The sequence below is a fragment of the Ahaetulla prasina genome, chromosome 6, assembly GCF_028640845.1.
Source record: "Ahaetulla prasina isolate Xishuangbanna chromosome 6, ASM2864084v1, whole genome shotgun sequence".
Taxonomy (NCBI): domain Eukaryota; kingdom Metazoa; phylum Chordata; class Lepidosauria; order Squamata; family Colubridae; genus Ahaetulla; species Ahaetulla prasina.
The window spans coordinates 8,389,659-8,416,349 of NC_080544.1; the positions used below are offsets into that span (position 1 = coordinate 8,389,659).

The 26,691-nt window shown below is 39.9% G+C and overlaps 1 protein-coding gene across 5 annotated transcripts in view; it reads left to right on the plus strand.

Annotated features, from left to right (window-relative positions):
* The window catches only part of GBF1 (golgi brefeldin A resistant guanine nucleotide exchange factor 1), a 179,692-nt gene that overhangs the window by 61,697 nt on the left and 91,304 nt on the right, over positions 1-26,691 (plus strand). For all 5 annotated transcript variants that reach the window (XM_058188843.1, XM_058188844.1, XM_058188845.1 and 2 more), the window contains exons 4-9: positions 7,737-7,868; positions 10,381-10,499; positions 12,436-12,544; positions 12,945-13,005; positions 21,276-21,330; positions 23,140-23,266. In XM_058188843.1, the coding sequence (XP_058044826.1) occupies positions 7,737-7,868; positions 10,381-10,499; positions 12,436-12,544; positions 12,945-13,005; positions 21,276-21,330; positions 23,140-23,266 (603 nt within the window). The remainder of the gene's footprint in view (positions 1-7,736; positions 7,869-10,380; positions 10,500-12,435; positions 12,545-12,944; positions 13,006-21,275; positions 21,331-23,139; positions 23,267-26,691) is intronic.

Here is a 26,691-nt window from a genome sequence, read left to right on the forward strand (position 1 = left end):
GACGGTGTTGACAGGGGGGCAGAGGTCGACCGCGAGGGACCTCACTTGTGGGGTGCCGCAGGGGTCGATTCTCTCGCCCCTTCTGTTCAACATCTATATGAAGCCGTTGGGGGAGATCATCAGTGGCTTTGGGGTGAGATACCAGCTGTACGCTGACGACACCCAGCTGTACTTCTCCACCCCAGGCCACCCCAATGAAGCTGTTGAAGTGCTGTCCCGGTGTGTGGAAGCCGTACGGGTCTGGATGGGGAGAAACAGGCTCAAGCTTAATCCCTCCAAGACGGAGTGGCTGTGGGTGCCGGCACCCCGATTCAGTCAGCTGCAGCCGCGGCTGACTGTTGGAGGCGAGTTATTGGCCCCAGAGGATAGGGTGTGCAATTTAGGTGTCCTCCTGGATGAACGGCTGTTGTTTGAAGATCATTTGACGGCCGTCTCCAGGGGGGCCTTCCACCAGGTTCGCCTGGTTCGGCAGTTGCGCCCCTTCCTTGATCGGGATGCCTTGTGCACGGTCACTCATGTGCTCGTTACCTCTCACTTGGATTATTGTAATGCTCTCTACATGGGGCTCCCCTTGAAGTGCACTCGGAGGCTTCAGTTAGTCCAGAATGCAGCTGCGCGGGTGATAGAAGGAGCTCCGCGTAGCTCCCATATAACACCGCTCCTGCGCAGACTGCACTGGTACCTGTGGCCTTTCGAGTGCACTTTAAGGTGTTGGTTACTACCTTTAAAGCGCTCCATGGCTTAGGGCCTGGGTACTTACGGGACCGCCTGCTGTTACCACATGCCTCCCACCGACCGCACGCTCTCACAGAGGGACTTCTCAGGGTGCCGTCCGCCAAGCAATGTCGGCTGGCGGCCCCAGGAAGGTCCTTCTCTGTGTGGGCTCCATACTCTGGAACGAACTTCCCGGGTTTCGCCAAATACCTGACCTTGGACATTCCGTCGCGAACTGAAGACACATCTTTTATTCGCGGGGCTGGCTTAAATTGATTTTAACAAATTTTTAAATTCTTAGTAATTAATTTTAAATGGGGTTTTTTAGCTTATTATATATTTTACTTCTCAGGCCAATTTTAAAATAAGTTTTTTAACTGCATTTTAAATTTGTATATTGTACCGTCTGTTTTATTCTTGCCTGTACACCGCCCTGAGTCCTTCGGGAGAAGGGCGGTATAGAAATCAAATAAATAAATAAATAAATAAAAGGTGGTCCCTAATTTTCTACTTGCATTTTTTACGTGCTTTCAAACTGTTAGGTTGGCAGAAGCTGGGACAAATAATGGGAGCTCACCCCATTATGCAGCACTAGGGATTCAAACCGCTGAACTTCTGACCTTTCAATTGACAAGCTCATTGTCTTAGGCACTAAGCCACCGCATCCCCTAGAGAGGCAATACAATTAGGAAAATAGTGTCTTGTAAAGGCCATTTTCTTATTGGTCTAACTTTATGTTTTAACAATTTTACTATTCAATTTTTAACATATTCATTTTTGAGATTCATCTTCACGTTAGACCAATGGAAGAATGCATGGACCAATGATTTAAAATTTAGTTTGAATTCTAGTTTAAAAGAATTTTTAATAAAATGATGTATTGTTGGTATTTGGCTTGGATAGATTGGTGAAAGGGAGGGACTGCCAACAAGCGGTGGAAATGCAATCATGTTTCAGGTACATTTTACCATATATGGTGGTCTTGTAAGTATGCTAAATCATATTGTCAAGATTAAACCTCTTTGTTTCTTTCAAACCTGAATGTTTTTCAACTTGCCAATAAGCTGGGGAGAGGGAAAGGGAAAATGGAATGTGGAGAATGTATGCAGAGATTTTGACAGCATGGAAGCCATCAAGGTCACTGCTCCAGGTGCTTAAGAAGGAGATGGTTGTTCCCATAACAAAAGAATGTCTCATAATTAGACAGTGTGATCACCCGGGGTGGGAAGAAAGGAAAGATATTGTTTAACTGGGCAAGCATTTGTGCAGGAAAACAAGAACTGATTTTGTTTCTTCAGTACCAACATGGTGTAGCCAATAAAGTTTTACTTTTGGGAATTCAAATCTCCTGAGAGTGTTTCCTTGTTTTGTGTTCGCTAGTTGGACAGTTGGCATGTATTGGATAAATATAATAATGACAATGCAGAAAATATGTAAAATACAAATCCTAACGACACCTGAAGCCTTTCTTCTAGATATTATGGACAAATTGGATAGAAAAACAGTTTGGAACATTACTTCTCTATGTGTTGACTGCCACAAGAATTATTTATACTAAGCATTGGAAGGAAAAGATGATGCCAACTGTTGAAGAGAGGACTTTAAAATTGACCAAACTGGCAGAGATGGTGAAATTAATTCCATTGATTAGAGACAATGGATTAGATAGGTCTTGAAGCCATTTATGAACTTTCTGCTTGTTAAATACAATAACAGATGGGCTTTGAAGATTAATTTTACTTTTGGGGTTATTTGTTGACTGCTTTTTTATATAGCGAACGGATGCTGGATCAATTGGATTGGTAGATAAATAGGTTTCTATATCAGTGACATCTTTTTATATAACATAGTACTTTCATTAAATATAGATAGCAAAGATTGAATTTGGCTCGGTCACAGGGACCAGAAATGGCCGTGGTGGCTCAGGCTGTAAGATAGCCTGTTATTAAAACACAGCTGCCTGCAATTACTGCAGGTTCTAGTCCCACCAGGCCCAAGGTTGACTCAGCCTTCCATCCTTTATAAGGTAGGTAAAATGAGGACCCAGATTATTGGGGGGGGCAATAAGTTGACTTTGTAAATATACAAATAGAATGAGACTATTGCCTTACACACTGTAAGCCGCCCTGAGTCTTCGGAGAAGGGCAGGATATAAATGTAAATTAAAAAAAAATGTACTCTTCCGAGTTTTTGGATCGTGCTGGAGCCCATCCTCAGGGACCTTCTCTCTACTCTGCTCCAGCATCAGTTTGAAAGCTCGGAAAAATAAATCTCTGGTCCTGGTAACTGATTCAGATTTGATCTTGCATCATTGTTCTGGGACATGTATATTTGCCTTCAGTTGTGGTATATGGGAACGTTTAAAATTACTTCTAGATCTGTTATGTAAGAGGACGAGAATGTATCAGATATTTTAAATATATTTTTCAGCATTCATTCAATCAGGTGGATTTTCTATGTTCAATGTCAAGGAAATAATGTATTTACTATCATTGTACCTCACGATTTCCTTCAAAATATTGCTCAAGACATTCTTTGGCTTGTACGTTAATTGAAAAAGAGCGTCTCTGTCAGATGTGTATTAAGCAATAGCAATAGCAACAGCTTTACAACGTTCTCTAAGGAGTTTACAGAGTCAGCATATTGTCCCCAACAATCTGGGTCCCCATTTTATCCACCTCAGAAGGATGGAAGGATGGGTCAACTTTGAGCCAGTGAGAATCGAGCTGCCAAACTACTGGCAGCTGGCAGTAAGTAGAAGTAGCCTGCAATACTGCATTCTAACCACTGCGTCACCATGACTTTTTTTCCTATTCAGTTCATGCTTTAGGATTGTTCTAGGATTTGTACAGGGCCCTTAGATTTTGGTTTCAAGGGATTTGCACTACAGAAAGAAAAATATTTCCTGAATATAGTTTTATCTGTAAAGATGAATCTGTTTATTCATTCATTCTGTGTTTACCCCGCCATAGGGTCAATTATTGGCAATGACAATTAACAATGTAACAATAAAACAGAATCCATTAGATATCTCAGGTGGACTATTCAGATTGGTCCAAATTGATCACATCATTGCAATTGGATTGGAGCATGATCTGATCATAATATTGGCATAATAGAAATTTCCTGTTTCCAGATTATATAATGTCTGTTATATTACAAGCTCTAATCTTTAGTTGCCACATCAGTTGGGGCAGAGATGACTTGGGACAAGCCCTTGGAGATCATGAACCCTTAAACCTTGCCAGAATCTACCTTCAGTGCTGGTAATTTTCACACTAAAATTTGAGGGTTCTCCACGACGTGTCTGCAGCAGTGGTGAAATCTGAACCAGTTTACTACTGGTTCGATGGCTGCGCGCGCGCACAGTGCACGCCAAAAGGAGGCATGGGGTAAGTAGAACAGTGTGCCGGGGTGGGGGAGTGATCAGCTGTGGCGCACGATCTTTTTTTTTTTTACTTTTAAAAGCAAAAGTAAAAAAATAGGTTGTAAAATGCTTTTAAAAGGTAAAAAAAGGCTCTGATGATCGCGCAGCTCAGCTGTGATCGTCAGAGCCTTTTTTTTTACTGTTTAAAAGCATTTTATAAAAGAAGCGTCAAGTGGGGAAGCGGGGAAATGGGCAACTGGCCATTGGGTGGGCATTGGCGGGTGGGGGGGAGGGATTTTTGTTACCAGTTCTCCGAACCACCTGTCATCATCGCTACTGGATCGGCCGATCCGGTCTGAATCGGGAGCATTTTACCCCTGGTCTGGAGACCAACTCCAGCAGTCCAAAAAGGGGATATGTCAGAGAATAGGGCAGAGAGATTTATTTATGCGAAGGTCTGGCATCTTTGCAACATGAAACATGGCCTGCCAAGCCTGTCTGGGCTTTAATCATGGAGAGGACTTCTGTGTCCGACACCTTGTCCTGCCACCGGATCCTCAGAAGTCTCCAGAGGCAGGACGTGTGGAAGTGGTTCAATTGCCTAGTGTGCCTCCTGTATACAAGTTTCACTGGCATACATCAGGGTAGTTAGCACTACTGCTCAGTAGACTTTGAGCTTTGCAGCAAGACTTATTCAACGGCGGTCCCAGGGGTGAAATGCTTCCAGTTCGGACTGGATCGGCCGATCGGGTAGCGATGGTGACAGGTGGTTCGGAGAACCGGTAGCAAAAATCCCTCCCCCCCGCCCATGCCCACCCAATGCCCAGTTGCCCACTTCCCTGCCTGCCGCTTCTTTTAAAAAAATGCTTTTAAAAGGTAAAAAAAAGGCTATGACAATCACAGCTGAGCCGCGCAATCGTCAGGTTCTTTTTTTTTTACTTTTAAAAGCATTTTTTTACAACCTTTTTGGCCAAACAGGTTGTAAAAATACTTTTAAAAGGTAAAAAAAAGGCTCTGACGATCCCAGCTGAGCTGGCCTGATCGTCAGAGCCTTTTTTTTACCTTTTAAAAGCATTTTTTAAAACAACCTATTTGTAATAATGCTTTTAAAAGTAAAAAAAAAATCATGCGCCACAGCTGATCACCCCTTGCGCGCTATTCTACTTACCCCTTGCCTCCTTTTGGCATGCACTGTGTGCGAGCACTTTGCATTTGATGCATGGTGCATATTGTGTATGCGCGCGTGCAGCGAGCAAACCAGTAGTAAACCGTTTCAGATTTCACCACTGGGCAGTCCCATACATTGGTCAGTAATCTCCTAAACGCAGAGCTTGCCTTGGCACAGCATATGCCAGGCTCAGAAGGATGGCTTCCAGGGAATCCCAAAAAGGCATTGTGTTCCTTTTACAGTGGAGGGAGGGCAGGAGGCACAACTGTGCCACTACCACACCACAGCAGGATACAGATCTAAAGAAATACCTGGTAAATTGACTGGATTATTGCAAGTGATAGAGATGCCATCACAGCCCTAGAAGGCTGTTTCTCTAGATTTTATCACTGATCTCCCCTTAATGCAGGGATATACTAGCATACTAATAAGAATAGAATAGAATAGAATAGAATAGAATTTTATTGGCCTCGTGTGATTGGACACACAAGGAATTTGTCTTGGTGCAGATGCTCTCAGTGTACATAAAAGAAAGATACGTTCATCAAGATACAACATTTACAACACAATTGATGGTCAATATATCAATATAAATCATAAGGATTGCCAGCAACAAGTTACAGTCATACAGTCATAAGTGGAAAGAGATTGGTGATGGGAACTATGAAACGATTAATAGTAGTGCAGATTCAGTAAATAGTCTGACAGTGTTGAGGGAATTATTTGTTTAGCAGAGTGATGGCCTTCGGGGAAAAACTGTTCTTGTGTCTAGTTGTTCTGGTGTGCAGTGCTCTATAGCGTCGTTTTGAGGGTAGGAGTTGAAACAGTTTATGTCCAGGATGCGAGGGATCTGCAAATATTTTCACGGCCCTCTTCTTGATTCGTATGGTGCGTATGGATTCGTATGGATAATAAAGGAGCATATTTGTAGCATAGGGTTGAAATGAGAGATCCTTGATGCTGTCTGAGCTTGTTTGGTTTGTTTTGCAGATGTTTCATTACCCAGACTGGAGTAGCACTGATGATGTTACCTGATTTGGGTAATGAAAAGTCTGTAAGAAAACAAGCAAGGTCAGAGAGTACCAAGGACCCCTCATACTAGCATACTGGTAGTAGTGGATTCATTTATTAAATTCCTTATGGAATATTCTTCCCCCTGAAATTAGATTAGCTCCATCCCCTGTGACAGGCTGGAAGGCCCTCAAGACCTGGTTATGTTACTAGGCCAGGGGCTTCCAGGGAACTGGACAATCGCTTAGATGACATCTTTGCTGAACTGATTATTTTATCCTCTTTTCACCGAGGGTTTGTACCTCTCCTTTTTGATAATATTTACCCTTTAAAGTGATTTTTATATTCTTTATATTATTGTTTTTATATGTGATTTTATACGTTTGTTATGTGCTGTCCATTGTTGCTTTTAGTGAGATGGGCAACTATATAAATTTGATTGATTGATTGATAAATAAGCAAACAAACTCACAACCATTTCTGATGACACTGAGTTGTTGTTCTTATTAATTATGCAACCACACAGAAAACCTTAACATTCCAGGAACAAACAGGTAGTTCTAATAGCATTTGTGTTGAATAAAGTTCAGAAGTTCTATTATGTGAGCAAATGAACGAAGTGGCTGATCAACAAAATGGAAATAAAGTGACCTCAAGTCTCTGACCAAATATATCTGTTTGTCTCCATCTGGAAGGTAATAGAACTCCCCATAAACTCATTGACACTCTCTGCTCTGCTCACCAGTTTTTCCAAGAGAAAGGAACATGGTAGAACTCAGGGGTAGAATCTCTGAATTCTCTTTCTCCATGGATGGAGAAGTTTATTCTAAACTTCATTACTAGGGTCTCCTGCAATTCAAGGCAGTTCCATACACTCGGATCTTTCCTTAGCAAATTGTGTAATTGTAGTATTACCCCAAACAATCCAGTAATGCAAGAAAACTGGATGAGTATATTATAACAATATACATTCTGCAGTTAACTACAATCATCTCATATCCAGTCCCTCTCTCCCCCAAATATTCCTGCTGGTAATCATAATAGTTATAAAAGCAATTTACGTACATTTTAGTAAAATAATATATTATCAAACTGAGTAATATTTAAACGGGGATGAGGTGGGAAGGGAGAAGGGAAGGAAGACTGAATTATTATGCATTTTCAGGTTATACAAGAGAAATTACAGGTACCTTAGCAATTAAAAATTGTAATAAAAATAATGACTATCTTTAGTGAATACGTTTCATAGATTCTTTTTTTTACTCTGTACCTTTTTTCTACTATTGTATTGATATATAAGACAAAGAACTTTTTAGATTTCTTTGTGTAATTTATTTGAATATAAGCGTGAATAAATAAACCAATGAACTCATCTTGGGGTTGCCCTTATTTGAATCTCATCTTCCTTCACTGGAGGAATATTTTCCCTGCTCTACAAGTAACTTTTATGATATTTCATTTTGTCTTCTGATTTAGAACTTTCAGCCATTGAACCTATTGTTTTTCTTCGACCTTTTCTGGAAGTTATTCGATCAGAAGATACTACAGGTCCGATTACTGGACTGGCTCTGACCTCAGTAAACAAATTCATTTCATATGGACTCATAGGTATGGATTGAGTCTGTTTTCTTTTTTATTATAAACTAAAACTGATGACTTAGAGAACCATTACTTGCCCGAGAATTATATATTAATGATCCCAGGAGAACTGAAATTTGGATTGGTTTTTATAATGAATAAACAGGATTATGTTTTGTATTTTATATGGTTGAAAATAAAAAAAAATGAAGGTAGTCCTCACTTAATTTATTATTATATTATATTCTATTATTATTATTATTATTATATTCTATTATTATAGAATATGTTATTTTAATTTGTTGTTTTAAAATTGTATATTGTATTGTTTTAATTTGGCTGTATACCGCCCTGAGTCCTTCGGGAGAAGGGCGGTATAAAAATCTAAATAATAAATAAATAATAAAAAATTTTTTTTAGCAACTGTGCTGAAGTTACAACAGTGCTAAATGAGAGGGACTTATCCTAGTAGTTGCAGCCATCTCAGAATCCCCACGGTCATATAATCGTATTATAAGTGCTTGACAACCAGCTTTCAATTATAAAGTTGCATTGTTCGAGGGTCATGTGATCACTAGTTGCACACTTTACAGCCAGCTCCCAACAAGTAGAATCAGTGGAGAAGCTGCCAGTAAAACCAGAAAATTGGAGCCACGGGAGGTCTTTCTTAACAACCGCATTGCTTAACCACTGAGTTGCTGGTCCCAATTGTGGAAGCTAAGTGCAGACTACCTGTACAATAAAATCAATCAAATATAACAAAAAAAAGATAAAATATGGTAAACGTAAGGAAGCAATGGGTCACGTAACAGACCCTCTCCAGCTGACATTCCCTGAGCCTGATAAGGCTCCATGCTCCACTTGCTGCCCCACTGGGTCCCCGCAGGCCTTGGCCTTGTTTTCTCACCCCACCAGGTTCTCCCAGGCCTTGGGCCTGCTTTCCATTCTGCTGGGTCCCACACTCTCCTTCCGTCCCAGACGTGGTTGCCCGCTCTTCTTTTCCGGTGCAGTCTCCCAATTCTCTAGGGGTCTGGAGTTTGTGTTGGGAAAGGAGAACGGGTTGCTCTGCCTATCGGCTTCCCTGCAGGCTACATGATTCTGTCCTGGAAGTGGGCACCATTTTGAGGAGACTTCAATTCATTGCAGCTGTTCTCAAGTTGGCACCCATTTTTAGGACAGAGCCATGCAGTCTCCACTATGCTGCTGCTTCCAGAAGGAGATCTACCGTTAAAGGTAAGTGGCTGATCAACTATGGAGGGTGGAAAGGAGGAAATGGGGTGGGAAGCAGGTCTATGGGGAACATGAGGGGCAGGAAAGCAGGCCCCAGGCTTGCAGGGTTGTGGCAAGGTGGGATGGAGGAGCCTCTACACTTCAGTGTTCATGCTGTCAATCACAAGGCGGGCAGATTCCCAGGCATCCGAATTTTACTCACGTGAACGTGGGGGGTGCTGCAATGGCCATAACTTTGAAACTGGATTATATATCGATTTCAATGGTCCGTCATAACTTGAATGGTCGCTAAGGGACCACTTATAAGTTCAGGATTATCTATATTGTTTGTTCCACCACAGTTTAGATCAGTTGACGTTTCTGAGTGGTCTTCAAGGGCAGCTCCATATAAAGTATGTTGCAGTAGTCAACAGTGAGGTGACCGGGCTGTCTGAAAACTTCCTAATTCAGACCTAGGCATTTTAAGGCCTTTGATCCAGCCCTTTGGCTTTCCCTATCCAGCCCGTGGCATTGCTGGGAGGTAGGGTAGGGCAGCAGTGGGCAGGAGGATGGGGGCAATGGCGGTGGCCCTCCACAACATTCTCAGTTTCTCATGTGCCCCCCTTGGAAAAATTAATTGCCCACCCCTATCCTAACCTAAGAAAAGTTACAATTGGTATACCAGGTGTGGCTATGCAAAGGCCTTCTTGGCCACAGACCACGCTTGCTCTTCGGGAAAGAGATGTGAGTCCAGAAAGACCCCCAGATTGTGTACCAACTCTGAAGGGGGAAGTGCTGTCCCATCCAATATTAAACTTGGAATATTCCCAGGCTTGGGCAGCCCAAACAACCACAGCCATTTAATTGGATTGAGAACAAGAAGCAATGGGTGGAAACTAATCAAGGAGAGAAGCAACTTAGAACTAAGGAGAAATTTCCTGACAGTTAGAACAATTAATAAGTGGAACGACTTGCCTGCAGAAGTTGTGAATGCTCCAACACTGGAAATTTTTAAGAAAATGTTGGATAACCATCTGTCTGAGATGATGTAGAGTTTCCTGCCTGGGCAAGGGGGTTGGACTAGAAGACCTCCAAGGTCCCTTCCAACTCTGTTGTTGTTGTTGTTATTATTATTATTATTATTAAAATGATTGTTACAATGTTTATTAGTCTTTTTATTGAAGGTTCAGGATGTAAAGTTCTAATTATTAAATTATGGTTCTAGTACTACAACAAATTTTATGGATGGGAAGAAGGAAAATATAAAGGTGTTTTACTAGGAAGTCTGTTTATACTGCCCTTGGTTTATTAAAACATTATTTTGTGTTCTTAGATTCAAATCATGAGGGCACAGCTGAGGGGATGGAAAACTTGGCAGATGCTGTAACACATGCCCGATTTGTGGGCACAGATCCTGCAAGTGATGAAGTTGTCTTGATGAAGATCTTGCAGGTATGTTGGACATGGTGGAAATTTTTTTGGATTATCTGTATCCTGTAAAACTGATGTACATTGTGATCAGAGCTTCCTCTGAATTCATGAGGATCCTGATTAAACATATGATACACAAAAATAGAACATGTTTAATAAACATGTTCTAATTTTGTTGGAAATAAATGGGAAAGCGTAGAATGGTTTGTTTTTAAGGGAGTAACTTGATGCAGATGTTCTAGACCAGAAGTGTCAAAGTCAAGGTCCGGGGGCCAGATCTGGCCCGTGGGATGCTTAGATCTGGCCCGTGGGGCTGTCCTGGAAACAGTGAAGGACTGGCCTGTGGTGCCTCTACCACCAAAAATGGAGCTCTCAAGGGCCGCAGGCAGCCCCCCTGAGCTCTGTTTTCGCTGGCTGAGGGTCGCAGGAGGCCGTCACATGTGAAAACGGAGCTCGGGAGCCCGTTTTCTCAGGCAGAGTGCTCAGGTCACCACGGGCCCCCCTGACATGAATGACGTTGAGCTGGCCATGCCCACCCTGGCCACGCCCACGCCCACCCCCTGAAGTCAAACACAACCCTGATGTGGCCCTCAATGAAATCGAGTTTGACTCCCCTGTTCTAAACAATAAGATACAAATTTAATGTGGGATTCTCTATAAAAACTGAACATTGGGAGTCTTTTCTTCACAATACAGCTTATGGAAATGAATCATGCCCTGATCAAGAGATCCCTGCAGACCATAGAAAAATGCTCTTTGATACTTTGAGGTGGAAAATGGCTACAAAATCATTACCAAAGAACATGATTCATTGCCAATCCACTGTCAAATAGATAATATACAGATTGAAAATAAAATGCAGTACCGTAGTTACTCATCCATCCAGAAATACCCCCGGAGCAATGTATGCTTTACTCTGGGAGGCTGCAAAGAATTCCAGAATAATGACAAAGGAACTGCAGGTATTTGCATTGTCATTCATGTATGTATGTATGTATGTATGTATGTATGTATGTATGTATATATAAAGAGTAGTTTGCATGGAAATATATAATGAGGAATCTACTGGTCTCCAGAAAATCCATTGCTGCCTATCTCATCCTGCCTGAAAGATTCCACAGACTTTTGGAACAACTATGAAGCATGATAATGGGAATATCATAGTTGGGGTTAACTTGCAATCACTGAAGGAAACATGGATTCTGGATTATACCAGCAAATGTACAGGAAAGTTATAGAATATATGTCCATGAGCTGAAACTTAAATGAAAGTCATGGAGCATAACAACGGTCCCAAACTCATAAATAAATCTATAACAGAATGACCAAAACAGAAAAAAATATATATCATATTTTGAAATTTTGGAACATGAACATATAATGCCTTGACTTTAATACAAGTAAAATACTGTGTATTTTACACCAGACAGCCTGAAATTATCAATAAGTTGAAACTGTTACAAAAGAGGTATCCGCTGTGTTGAAAGAGGTGTTATTACATGCTACTTCTGTAGTAACATTTCATATACTTTTTCCAACAAAGGCTTCTTTGACTCACTTTCAATAAGACAATAACATATGTTACTTTGTAAATTATTTACCAGACTTTATTCATCGACCTACCCAAAACTCGGACTTTAGTGTTAGTCAGAGTTCTTAAAAATTATGAGTAATTTTAAGTATTCACAAACTGTGTCTGAATCTCTGTTCATAGAGCCTGATTTGGGGAAATGTTTTGTTCAGACTTCATGCTGTATCCAAACAATCTGTGGCAGGGAAAGAATTCGCTCTCATTCATTTATATGGGACTAGTTGTCTACATGATAATACTAAAAAGAAGTATTCTTCCACTGTTTAATTGATATTTAAAATGTTTCTTTGTTATTTCATATGAATGTTTTTGATATTAAAATGTGATTAGAATATAACATGTCATATTGGTTTGTTCTTCTTTCAGGTCTTGAGGACTCTCCTCCTCGCTCCAGTTGGAGCTCATCTCACAAATGAATCCGTGTGTGAAATCATGCAGTCTTGCTTCCGTATATGCTTTGAGATGAGGCTCAGTGGTAGGTCTGCAATGTAAACAAGCAAATCATAAACATATTATTTTGGCATATATTATTTCTGTATTTCATAAGTCTGAATGCTGAAAAGTAAATAAACATAAAAATTGCTAAATGTGTAAAATTGAGTTTACATTCCTTAATTTTTCTTCGAAAAATAGTTGACTTTGCTAATCAATTCTTACTCCTCTGTCTTTTCCTTTCTCATCTCTACATTCCTCTATCTCTGTAGTGCGGCTTGGTGTATCTTTCCTTTTCTTTCTGCACAGCTGAGCCTGGATTGGTTTTAATAAATTTCTAGTAATCCTTTGTAAGCAACATTTGGAGGGAAGTCTACACGAAGAAGCCTCTAGATAATATCACATGGCATAATGACACCTGTGTTATTTGTTTTTGTCTTCAGAGTTATTGAGAAAATCTGCAGAGCACACTCTGGTCGACATGGTACAGCTGCTCTTCACAAGGTAAACGTTCTTGTATTTGTCTCAGCACTGCTCAAATGGCCCTTCAAGGGTGGGAAGATTGCACATTTCCTAATATGTTAGTGTTTATGTATATGCATACTGTACTCCAAGTATTACCAGGTCCTTCCAAAGCTTGTCCTTTCATCAAAATGAGTCTTCTTCACTGACAACAAGCAAGGATAAAATAATATATGAAACTGAGGAATATGTTATCACATAATAGGAATAACATAAACTAATGAAAAGTAAAGCTTCAGTAACTAAAGACTGTCCTAAATTTTCAGTCTTACTATCTCCAGGAAAACAAGAAACTCATCAAAGAGCAGGCAAGAGACACGTGTTCTTATTGTGCAAGCCTCCTAGTGAACTCTATGTTTCATCTGACTGAGATTCAACAGCCTTTGGCCTGACTAAATCTCAATAAATGTATTTTAGAGGCACATAGAAAGCAAATTCTGTCATTATTTTCCATGACTGTTCATAACTTGTGACAAATTTTACTCTTATACATGTTTTATAAAATAAATTATTGTGATGTTAGAATGCAGCAGTGATCTAAAAACTGAAAAACTGATATCTGTGGAGATTTTCAGTTATCCAGGCCATAGTTGTCCCAAAGGTGCAGTAAAGCAAAAGTATCAATGTTTTTGCTGTCCTTGAAATCAAATGATCAAAAATAATTTGATATTTTGTTGGTGAATTCTCAGGAGCAGGGGTCTCTAACCTTGGCAACTTTAAGAGTTGTGGACTTCAACTCCCAGAGTTCCTCAGCCAGCTTTGCTACTTCACTTCAGCACCAGTCTTAGTTGTTCTTCGGTTGTTCCAGCTTTGTGTCAGGGTTGTTTCAGCTCTTCTTGCTGTGGCTGAGAGGGAAAAAACAAACAAACCCCGGATCATACAGGAGAGGTGCAACTCCCCTCGACCTCATAGGGCGCCCCTCTTTGCTTCACCGTCCCTACAGGGCGGCTTTGGCTCCTCTCAGAGCCCACAAACAGGGAGAAATCAGCACAGGTAACACGGAGGCCTGTTCTCTGTATCTGATATTGCTGCAATGTCAACCAGAAGCTTGTCAGCTCCGTTTTTTGTGGAGTTGTCTTCAATTTAACATTTTTTTCCTCCGGAAGTCGAAGAAAGTACTCCTCTTAACATGTGAAGTAGGTGAACACTGCTGGAACTGGGGGAGAGAATTTCTTTTGCCTTAAATTTAACCGTACTGGGATGTACTGGGAAGGCATTTTAAAATGCTGGAATCATTTACTTTCAAAACATATTCTGCTTTTATAATTGATTTACAACTAAAATGATGATTGACTAATGGCAATACTGAAACTTAAGTTGAGAGTGCCACTTGCTGACGAAAGGAAAAATTACAAGTCTGGGAATACCTTTATGAAGGACTATGAAAATATTTATTGGATTATTCTTAACTACCCCATGACTACTGGAGACCTAAATATGAAAATAAGGAAGCTATTTAATTAAAGGGGCCCCTGAATGTTATGCTAGAAGATTGAACCTGTAAGCTCAAACTGCCCAAGGAGCTGCTGATTCAGTTCTACAGAGGAATGATTGAGTCTGTCATTTGCACCTCTATAACTCTCTGGTTCGGTTCTGCAACCCAACAAGAAAAACACAGACTTCAGAGGATAATTAGAACTGCAGAAAAAATAATTGCTACCAACCTGCCTTCCATTGAAGACCTGTATACTGCACGAATCAAGAAGAGGGCCGTGAAAATATTTACAGATCCCTCACATCCAGGATATAAACTGTTTCAACTCCTACCCTCAAAACGACGCTATAGAGCACTGCACACCAGAACAATTAGACACAAGAACAGTTTTTTCCCAAAGGCCATCACTCTGCTAAATAAATAATTCCATCAACAATGTCAAACTATTTACTGAATCTGCACTACTATTAATCTTCTCATAGTTCCCATCACCAATCTCTTTCCACTTATGACTGTATGACTGTAACTTGTTGCTGGCAGTCCTTATGATTTATATTGATATACTGACCATCAATTGTGTTGTAAATGTTGTACCTTGATGAACGTATCTTTTCTTTTATGTACACTGAGAGCATATGCACCAAGACAAATTCCTTGTGTGTCCTATCACACTTGGCCAATAAAATTCAATTCTATTCTATTCTATTCTATTCTATTCTATTCTATTCTATTCTATTCTATTCTATTCTATTCTATTCTATTCTATAGGAGACGTAAAGAGACTTTTGATAATCTCTGGGACTATTTAACTGGAACTGATTGTTTACCTATGGGATATAAAAAATTGGGATTAGTGCACTCCTTGAAGAGCAACTTAAGGACTGAATATATAGCTCTTGGACTGCTGGACAAAAGTTGAATTTTTGAAAACAAAATAAGATGCTTTATAATGAAGAAATGAGTGGAACTTCAAAGGAGATGGTGTTCCTTTTTCAAAACAGGAAAGACATCATGGAGAAAGAATTTAAGGAGATTATGGAAAAAATGGAAAATACCATACAAGGAATGATGGGTAAAGACCAAGACGCCCAGGAAAAAGAGGAGTCAACAGAAGAAATAGAGGAAGAAGAAGACAAAAAGGAGACAACAATCCAAGATGGCGCTTGGATTACCATCCAAGATGGCGCCGACGAAGGCTGCCTTGGTGAAATGCTCTCTTTATTTCTAATTGTTCTCTGCGACTCAATACGGATTTCCTACTCACGAGACCATCTGCTAAAAATTAAGCAACATTTCTTTAAGGAGGTGCTTTCTGTGATTTCAACCCCTCCCCCCCGTCTTTACAAACACGGAGGAGATTCTAACACAGGAAGAGGCAATTCCCCCGGAGCCATGGATTATCAAAAAAACCAAACGACGGAAGCGGCGGAGAGGTAAACGGGCTGGGATCTTAAACAGATTAAGGAATAGAAGCAATAAAACTCCTCTGCCTTCAATTTTCCTAACAAATGTACGTTCACTTGCAAATAATATGGATGAAATACTCCTCTTAAACAAATACTATTCTGATTTTCGCAATTCAGCAGTCCTATGCTTCTCTGAAACCTGGTTAAATGAATCAATTGAAGATAGCAGCCTGCTATCATTTCAGCTTGAACGATCAGAGAGAATTACAGAAACATCTGGTAAAAAGAAGGGAGGAGGCTTATGCCTATATATTAACAGCAGCTGGTGTCAAGATTTAAAAGTAATTTACAAATTCTGTGACAACAATTTAGAGACTTTAATTATCAACTGCAAACCATACTATTCGCCTCGTGAATTTTCCTCATTTCTTCTAATTGCTGTTTATGTCCCACCACAAGCCTGTGTAAACAAGGCATTACGAATGCTAGCTGACCAAATCATGGAGGCTGAAGCCAAATACCGTGATTCACTGGCCATTATTTTGGGAGATCTAAACAAGGCAAACTTACGGAAAGAGCTAACAAAATACTTTCAGCATGTCAATTGTCCCACTAGAGACAAGAATACTTTAGACCATTGCTACACAACACTAAAAGATGCTTATCGGTCTTTACCACGAGCAGCTGTGGGACACTCTGATCATTGCATCATTGCTTGTACCTGCTTACAGGCAAAGACTTAAAACCACAAAACCAACAATTAAATCAGTGAAGACCTGGACGGAGGAGACAGAATTAAAGCTACAGGCCTGCTTTGCCTGCACTGATTGGAATATTTTTGAAGATACCTCTGCAGACCTGGATGAACTCACAGATACGGTAACATCATATATCAGCTTCTGTGAAGACCTATGTGTACCGACAAGGAACTTGCGAATATACAGTAACAACAAACTTTGGTTCACACCTACATCATTCCAAAGAGGAAGCCTACAGAAAAGGTGATAAAATGCTGTACAATCAGCCAGAAATGTATTAACAAGGGAGATAAGAGCAGCAAAAAGAAGCTACTCTGAAAAGCTAAAGAATCAGTTTTCAGCAAATGAACCAGCAAACATGTGGAAAACTCTCAAAAATATCACCGGCTATGGCAAACCTCCTTCCCAGGCTGAAGGTAATCAACAACTGGCAGATGACCTGAATGAGTTTTACTGCAGGTTTGAAAGGAAACTACAGCCACCTATCTCCACAACCCCCATCTCAGACACACCAACAACAGCCAAGCCTCCTACAACTGACCCCATCCCATTGGGTTCACAACCTCTAGTGATCACAGAAAAGGAAGTGCAGGATCTATTTCACAGACAAAAGCCAGGAAAAGCTCCAGGCCCAGACAGGATAACTCCTTCTTGCTTAAAAGTCTGTGCTGATCAGTTGGCCCCCATCTTCACCCATATTTTCAATAAATCACTAGAGATGTGCTATGTTCCTTCTTGCTTCAAACGCTCTACCATCATCCCAGTGATGGGATGTCAAGGAACTGAATGACTACAGACCAGTTGCTTTAACATCTGTAGTCATGAAAGCTTTTGCAAGGCTAGTGCTTTCCTACTTGAAAACCATCACGGACCCGCTGTTAGACCCTTGCAATTTGCATACCGAGAAAATAGATCAACAGATGATGCTGTTAATATGGCTCTACACTACATCCTACAACATCTTGAGTCTCCAAAGACCTATGCAAGGGTCCTCTTTGTAGACTTGAGTTCAGCATTCAATACCATCATCCCAGATACTCTTCTAACTAAGCTAAACCAGCTACAGGTACCGGAACAGACTTGTAAGTGGATCACAAGCTTCCTAACAAACAGGAAGCAGCAGGTGAAGCTAAATAGGATCACATCAGATACCTGTACAGTTAGCACAGGGCCCCCCAAGGCTGTGTGCTCTCCCCACTTCTCTTCTCTGTATACCAATGACTGCATCTCCAACGATACATCTGTTAAGCTACTGAAGTTCGCAGATGACACAACAGTGATTGGTCTCATTCGAGACAATGACGAATCCGCATATAGACGAGAGGTCGAACGACTAGCCTCGTGGTGCAACCAAAACAATCTGGACCTGAACACACTCAAAACCGTAGAAATGATGGTAGACTTTAGGAGAAACCCTTCCATACTTCCACCTCTCACAATACTAGATAACACAGTATCAACAGTAGAAACCTTTAAATTTCTAGGTTCTATCATATCGCAAGATCTAAAATGGACAGCTAACATAAAAAACATCATCAAAAAAGGACAATAAAGAATGTTCTTTTTGCGCCAACTCAGAAAGCTCAAACTGCCCAAGGAGCTGCTGATTCAGTTCTACAGAGGAATTATTGAGTCTGTCATTTGCACCTCTATAACTGTCTGGTTTGGTTCTGCAACCCAACAAGAAAGACACAGACTTCAGAGGATAATTAGAACTGCAGAAAAAACAACTGCTACTAACCTGCCTTCCATTGAGGACCTGTATACTGCACGAATCAAGAAGAGGGCCGTGAAAATATTTACAGATCCCTCACATCCTGGACATAAACTGTTTCAACTCCTACCCTCAAAACGATGCTATAGAGCCCTGCACACCAAAACAACTAGACACAAGAACAGTTTTTTCCCAAAGGCCATCACTCTGCTAAACAGATAATTCCCTCAACACTGTCAAACTATTTACTAAATCTGTACTACTATTAATCTTCTCATCGTTCCCATCACCAATCTCTTTCCACTTGTGACTGTATGACTATAACTTTGTTGCTGGTAATCCTTATGTCATATTGATATTGATTGTTCCTGATTGCTTATTTGTACACTATGATTATCATTAAGTGTTGTATCATTGTTAAATTGTATCCTATGACCATCATTTGTGTTGTAAATGTTGTACCTTGATGAAGGTATCTTTTCTTTTATGTACACTGAGAGCATATGCACCAAGACAAATTCCTTGTGTGTCCAATCACACTTGGCCAATAAAAATTCTATTCTATTCTATTCTATTCTATTCTATTCTATTCTATTCTATTCTACTCTACTCTACTCTACTCTACTCTACTCTACTCTACTCTACTCTACTTCTATTCTATTCTATTCTATTCTATTCTATTCTATTCTATTCTATTCTATTCTATTCTATTCTATTCTATGAAAATAACAGTGACTGATGAATTAAACCAGAGTAAAATATATTAAGAGAGTTGGAAGATACTTTTGAAAGGAGATAGGGGGCTGGGCAGAAATTTTGGACACTAGGCAGTGAAAGCGGCCGTGGTGGCTCAAGGCTGTAAGAAGCCTGTTATTAAAACCAGCTGCCTGCAATTACTGCAGGTTCTAGTCCCACCAGGCCCAAGGTTGACTCAGCCTTCCATCCTTTATAAGGTAGGTAAAATGAGGACCCAGATTGTTGGGGGGGCAATAAGTTGACTTTGTAAATATACAAATAGAATGAGACTATTGCCTTACACACTGTAAGCCGCCCTGAGTCTTCGGAGAAGGGCGGGATATAAATGTAAACAAAAACAAAAAAAAAGAGGATAGAGGTGGGAGAAATACCTAGATGGAACAGCCAAGAAGCAAATGCAGACAGAGATAAAGATTCAAGAGAGGAACATGGAAGGCAAGCCCAAAAAAGCAAAGCAGTTAAAGTATTGAAGCAGGCAAGAGACAATGGGTAGATGATTTCTCATTTTTTTGTTGTTCTGCTTTGCTTCTCCTTTCCTCTCTCTTTTCTTTTTTTAGGTAGGTGGCATGACTAGATCTTAGGTAGGATAGAAGAAAAAGTCTTTTAATAAAGGGTGACATGATTAAAAGTTAGAATAAGAGATAGAAATAAGAGAAGGGAGAATATTAGTGTATATACTTTTATATAAATAAAATAAAAGCAATAATGAGAAAACATGGAATAATTGAACAATGACAGACTGCAACTTAATATAAATGTGTATCATTATTAAAAATATATAAGTTGATTGAATGTAATAACTATGATATAAGAGCTCTGGGGGACCAAGGAACGGAAACTAAAAAGACACTGGTTTCACATACTTGGTTTTCTAATCACTTTTTGGAAATTGCTTGTTAACTGCTTATTAGGCACCTTTGGATCAACAAGTTTTATAGCACTGGGTGAGTTTCCTTCAATCCTTAGTAAAAGAAATTGGAATTCAAGTTTAAGGGTTTTAAAAAAAGTTTCCTGAACAAACAGCAAAGGGGCAATTAGAACTAAAATTTTAGAAAGTTACAAAAGGATTGAGGATCCAGATAAATTTGAAATAAGATTTTGGAATTAATTATAAAAAATCATGGGAAAAAGCTTTTGTTTTGAATTCTTTTTTTTTTTAAAAAAAACTAAGAGTTTAAAAATTGGACACCAGAGGAATAGAAGGATCAAAAGATTACAATTAAAGGAGAAGAACATTTCAACTTGACTTACTAATACAGAATATTTTAACATTGAACATTGTCAAACCTGGATAAACAAGACAGGAAATGCTACTAGATGAACTAGATCTACTTTATTGTAAGACTACATTAACAGAGCATTAGAGATCTGAACGTACAAACTTCTTGCTGCCACTATTAACAATCTGATCAATTGGGGGGGGGGTCTTTCTTAAGTTTCTTTCTCTGAATGTTAAGCAGCTGAGGACTCCCCCTTCTTTTGTTCTGATTGTTCCCTAGGAAGCTTCACTTTCCCGTGTCCCCCAAGGTCATCCACATATGCCATTTCAGATATATTGAAGAATATTTTTAAACAATAGAATAAAAGTAAATTTTAAGAGTCTCTGCCTCTATAGATAGGTTCTGTTTAAAAGATGCTGTCAAAGAGGAACAAAGGTTACCTGACACAATTGATCCTAATTTAAAAGTGGATTTAAAAATGTTGGGCTACAAGAATGACTTATTACACTGGACAAACAAACCAAGAGAGTAGCCTGAATAATTTTCCTATATTGGATTTATAAAAGAGGCTTGTTGAGGTTTTGAAGAATTTTGTGAGAAAGGACAAAAATAAAAAAAATAAAAACAAGTTCCATGACATTATTTGAAGGGACTAAAGATCAAGATTGTTAGAAATAAATGATCAAGATTAAAATAGATTTGTTGTTGTCTTTGGTAATGACCTTAATGTACTGCTTAACATCAAGAGTGAAATAATGACGTTTTATGGATTTGTTTATTGAGAAAGAGATGGATATGAGAAGAAGAGGTCATTTGTTGTATTTTAAGCGAAAGTGATGTTACTAAAATTGTTTTATTAGTATTTATTGTATATTGTAAACTTTAATAAAATTAGCATTAAAAAACAGAGAACTTTCTTGTATTCCCTGTGTTTAATACCTTTGTCTGTTTATATTATTCCAGATCATCTCAGTTTAAAGAGGAGCCTAAGAGCTATGTAGGGACCAACATAAGAAAGGTAAGATCCAAAACAGTGAATATTGCTTTACTTTTAAATGCACTTACTCCTCCTTGTCATATTTGTTGCAGGAGCTATTTATTTAGCTGTATGTGCCATTTGACATCGGTAGTTCAATTTCTGATGGATGGATGGATTGATTGATTGGGTGCCTTGGTATTGATTCTTAGCAGATACATAAATTTTCTCCATGATGATCTGTCCCTAACTTGAGTTTTCAGGTGCCCCTTGCTTAGCCACCCTCCCCCCTTTAGGGATGCAATTTGGGGATGGCAAGTGGGGCGGGCAAGAAGTGGGACGTGCTTCTTACCTTTCCAGCTCCATCACGCTCCTCGCCGTTTTGTCCAGGGAAACGTAAAAAAAAACTTTATTGAACTCACGAGGCAGCTGATCACACATCCTCGCACGCAGTTCTCCTTACCCCTTCTTTTGGCATGCACTGCGCGTGCGCACCTTGCATTTGGTGCACGGTGCGCACTGCATATGTGTGCGCACAGCGCATGTTTGCTGTGCAGCACACATATGCAGCCAGTATACTGATTCAGATTTCACCACTGCAGAGTTCATCTGAAGTTTGTTGTTTGCCACCGCCTCTAGGCACTGCGTAACAATGTTCACTCACTTCACCGGTGGCAGGTGATAATTAAAATCTTCTCCTTCTAAAGTTGCTGCTTGGAGTTGGACTACCTCTCAGTTTGAGTTAGTTTGTTTTTCAGAAGACTTGTTCATTTCCTGCACACTCCAGCTAATGAAATAGGACAAGAAGGATAAGACACCACAAGAAGTAGAAATAACAAACAAGCAAGAAACAGTCCCAGAGCCGTGGAGCTCTAGAAAGCTAGCCCAGCAGTGCAGCACAAAGAGGCATTTTGGAGTGAAGGGCCAGGCCTCATCTGCAGTAGGAGCAAGAACACAGAGAAGGTCATCTGGAGCAGTGGAGCATAGGGCAGCAGGAGTCCCAAAGTGCATAGATGGGGAGAGAAAGGCAGGTGGAGGGAGTTGAAGTGCCCTTATGATTGTAAGTACAGGCAGGTTGCCAAGCACCTGAATTTTGATTGTTGGGTGCTACAGTGGCTATAACTTCCAGGTACCGGTTGTAAGTCCCTTCTTTCGGCACCATCGTTAATTTCAAACAGTCACTTGACAAATGATGGTAAGTTGCAGAATACTTAGCTTGCAAAGTTTTTTTTAAATAATGGTTTTGTTTTGTTTGGTGCCTTTGAATCATCATAAAGATGATGCTAGACTTTTATCATCATAAAAGTCTAGCAAGTTCATGCTGTTTTCTTGGCAAGATGTTCAAAAATAGTTGCCCATTGCCTTCTTCCTAAGGTTAAGACAGATTAACTGGCCCCAGGTTGCTTTGTGCTCTACAGTAAATGGAAGTAGAACCGTTTTCTAGCCTGTTGTCTTAACCACTACATCAAATTGGATCTCTAGCTTGTAAGTTAAGGCTTTAGAATACAGTTTCAGAATAAACTAAAATAAAAAAAGAATATAACCTTTTAACTGAAAAAGGGGATTGTGGAAATCAAAATGTTCAACAATATTTCCTTTTGTATATTTGGGAACTGATTTGTATATATCAATGTACATAAAATATCTGAAAGCTGGGTGAACTCCAAAACCCATCAATTCAATTATTCAATTTGGAACTATATTCTCTCTGTCTCTGTCTCTGTCTTTCCCTCCCTCCCTCCCTCTCCCTCTTCTTCTCCCTCTCCACCCTTACCAGGAATATTGTTTTGAACTAATAGAATACGGTTACCATTCTTCTGGCTATAGGAGACTTTTGTTTATTATTCACAGTTGAAAATGAGAGCAGGAGGGATGACTGATTCATCAAAATGGAAGAAGCAGAAACGATCACTAAGAAACTCTTGCCATGTAGCCAAGGTATCTCAAGGAATAGAACAGTCAGCTGCCAATGGCACAGGTAGGATAAATAATTGTTTATGTACTAAAATGTATGTAATCTAAATATCTAAATCTAAATCACTGAGAAAGCACTCCCACTTTCTTGTTTCCAGTTGCCATGTTAGTTACATTTTTTTATGTAAATTGGTGTTAAATTGTGGGGATTTAAAAATATAATAGATAAGGGGAAATTTGGCTCAAGTTTGCCCTGCACTAAAAAAATTGTTTACTTTTTTTCTGTGAACACTTTGGAACACATTAAAAAAATGAAATTCTGATACCCGGTCTGAAAAGTGTGTTTGTGTATATGTGTGTATGTATGTATGTATATATACACATACAACCTTAACATACATACATACATACATACATACATACATACATACATACATACATACATATATATATATATATATATATATATATATATATATTTGTTTTCTGAGGTTTTCATGGTGTTTGTATGTAGGTCTTTGGTTATTCGGTTTTCTCCGCGTAAAATTGGAAGTGTCTTGGCGACGTTTGAAGTCTCATTCGTCATCTTCAGGCTTCAGCCGTGCTTCTGGGAGCAGTGTGCGATCGCAGCTGTTTCTTCCTTTTAACTGCTAGTGGGGTTTGAACTGATTGGGTGGGAGTTTGGCTGTGCTCTGATTGGCTGGGGTGTGTCCTGTTTGGGTGGGGCTTGGTTGTGCTCAGTTTAGTCTGTGTTGCAGAGGATTTGAGCTGGTGAGCTGCATAGCTGTTGTTTGGCTTTTGGTCGTATACATCTTCATAGTGGGTGTCAGTCTGCTGCATGTATGGATTGGAGGGGTTTGAAATGGCTAATGTTGCAGCTGCGGTCTGGCTTCTGGTCCTTGGTCGTGCTTCATGATCAGTGTGGGTTTGGGTCTGCTTTCTGGGTGGATGTGCGGTGGTGACATCCTGTGTGGACCTCGTGAGTGTGGGTCTGGTGTCATTCCTCGTGTTAGGGACTCGTTTGTCAATAAGGGCAGGTTTCCAAATGGCTGGTAGGCGGGAGGTATCATCTTGTTTGTTCATGTTGTGTGGGCGTTTTTCTATCTCAGTGGCTTCTCTGATTATTCTGTTGTTAAAGTGTTCAGTTTTGGCGATAGTTCTGGTCTTTTTAAAGTCAATATCATGTCCTGTGATATCTATGATATCTATCTACCTATAAATATCTATATTTATGATATCTATGAACTGGAATGAGTTTTGGACGTGTGAGGCGATGGATTCTGTATAGGGCTGTAGTTGTTTGGCGAGAAATTTGGCTAGGTTTTGTAGAGGTGAGCCTATGGAGCTGACTATGGGTCTGAGTGGGGTTCCTTCTTTCAACCAAGCCCCCACCCAAAGAGTACACACCCCCATCCAATCAGAGCACCAAAAAACCCCCATCCAATCAGAGCACAGCCAAGCTCCCACCCAATCAGTTCAAACCCCCACTAGCAGTTAAAAAGGAAGAAACAGCTGCAGTCACACATTGCTCCCAGAAGCACGAAGCTGAAGCCTGAAGATGACGAATGAGACTTCGTCGAAACGTCGCCAAGACACTTCCAATTTTACGCGGGAGAAAACCCGAATAACCAAAGATCTACATACAAGCACCCGCGAAAACCTCAGAAAACACACACACACACACACACACACACACACACACACACACACACACACATATTTTCAGAGGTTTTCGCGGGTATAGGTATGTAGGTCTTGGCGTATTCGGTAAGATTGTGTAAGATTGAAAGTATCTAGGCGACGTTTCAACGAGATCTCACTCGTCATCTTCAGGCTGGTGCTTTTGGCTTCGTACTTTGCTCGCACAAGCACGAAGCCAAAAGCACCAGCCTGAAGATGACAAGTAGGACCTCGTTGGAACATCACCAAGATACTTTCAACCTTACATGGGAAAAGACCCGGGTACGCCAAGACCTACACACACACACACACACACACACACCATATACATACACACAGATTAATCACAGACCATTTAGAATACATAGCGGAAAAAAGAGTCTTGAGAGTTAACAAGGTGATATATATGGTATGACGCTATTACAAAATTTAGTTGTTCTGCTTTCTCCTTTTTGACAGCGACAATGTTTGGCAATAGTGGATTTATTGAATTTTCAAACAAACACTAGTGGGTTGCACAATGTTACTTAGTGGGCAAGATCCAGACATTAGTTCTTAGAATATGAACAAAAGCAGGGCAACATTAATATTTAGTGTAAGAAAACAACTATGATTTAATAATCATAGTTTACAATAGGTTTCATGTGTGAACTGTTTTACTTCATAAATTGGATGATATTATTTTAAAGTGTTTTGTCTTCCCCAAGCTCAGTTTCTCATTGATGCCACTAAATTTCACTTCTATCTCATTTGTTCACAATAATGTTGTTTGCCTCCCTTCCCTCATCTCACACTAGTTTAAATACTGTATTAATTTAGTCATAATGAAGTGAGCAGTAGCCCAGGAAAGAATATGTATTTTAACAAAATTCATTAGTTTGAAAAAGTACTAGTCTCCTCCTGGTTTTAGTAAACCAAAGAACTTCCATGGATAGGCAGTTAGCCATTCAGGAGCAATTCATCAAGTTCCAACATCAATCTCTTATTCCAGGTAACTTTTTAAAATAGTTCATGGAAAAGCTGTAGATGTTATGCCTTGATCTTAGCAGAGGATATTGACAAATTGCTCTTACTGTTAGGAAAGGATTTTTTCTCCTTAACATCCAGAATATGCATTTTGTCAGGATTCCAAGTAATACATCCATTGCAAGCAGAACTCCCAAGGCAAGTTGGTTCCTCAAAGAACAGCTTTATTTGGAGACATCATCTTGGCACACGCTGGTGGAAAGCCAGCTCTGAAGGTTCCCGTGCTTTCCACCACATTAAAAGTAAAAGTTTCCTGTTTTCTCAAAACAATAAATCACATTGTCCAATCTGGATATTTGCCGGTTGCCTGGTTACATCTCTCCTCCTCCTCTGGCCAGCCAGCCGTTGGAATGTCTCTGACTCATCAGAGAGCTCTTCTGTTTTGGCTACAAGCCCCATCTATTGCTACCCCCCTTCAGCTCCAAGCTGTGTCAACCTGAAGGCCTGTGAAAAGAAACCCTGATAGACAAAACCCCACCGCCAGGTCAGCTTCAGGCTTGAAACATTTTTTTTCTGAAATGAATGAATGAATGAATGAATTATTAATCAAATTTATATAGATGCCTACCTCACAAAATGTGGCTCTGGTTAGTGTACAGCAATTGAGTAAGAACAAATAACAGACAATATAAAATTCAGGTTAAAGTAAAAATTATGAAAACATTACAGACCCGGAAGCAAACTGGTAATATAGCTTGCCTAAGAGAGGTGTAAGATGGGCTGCTTGCGTCACTACATTTTGTAATGGCTGAAGCTTCTGGGTTCTCTGTAGGGGCAGCCCTG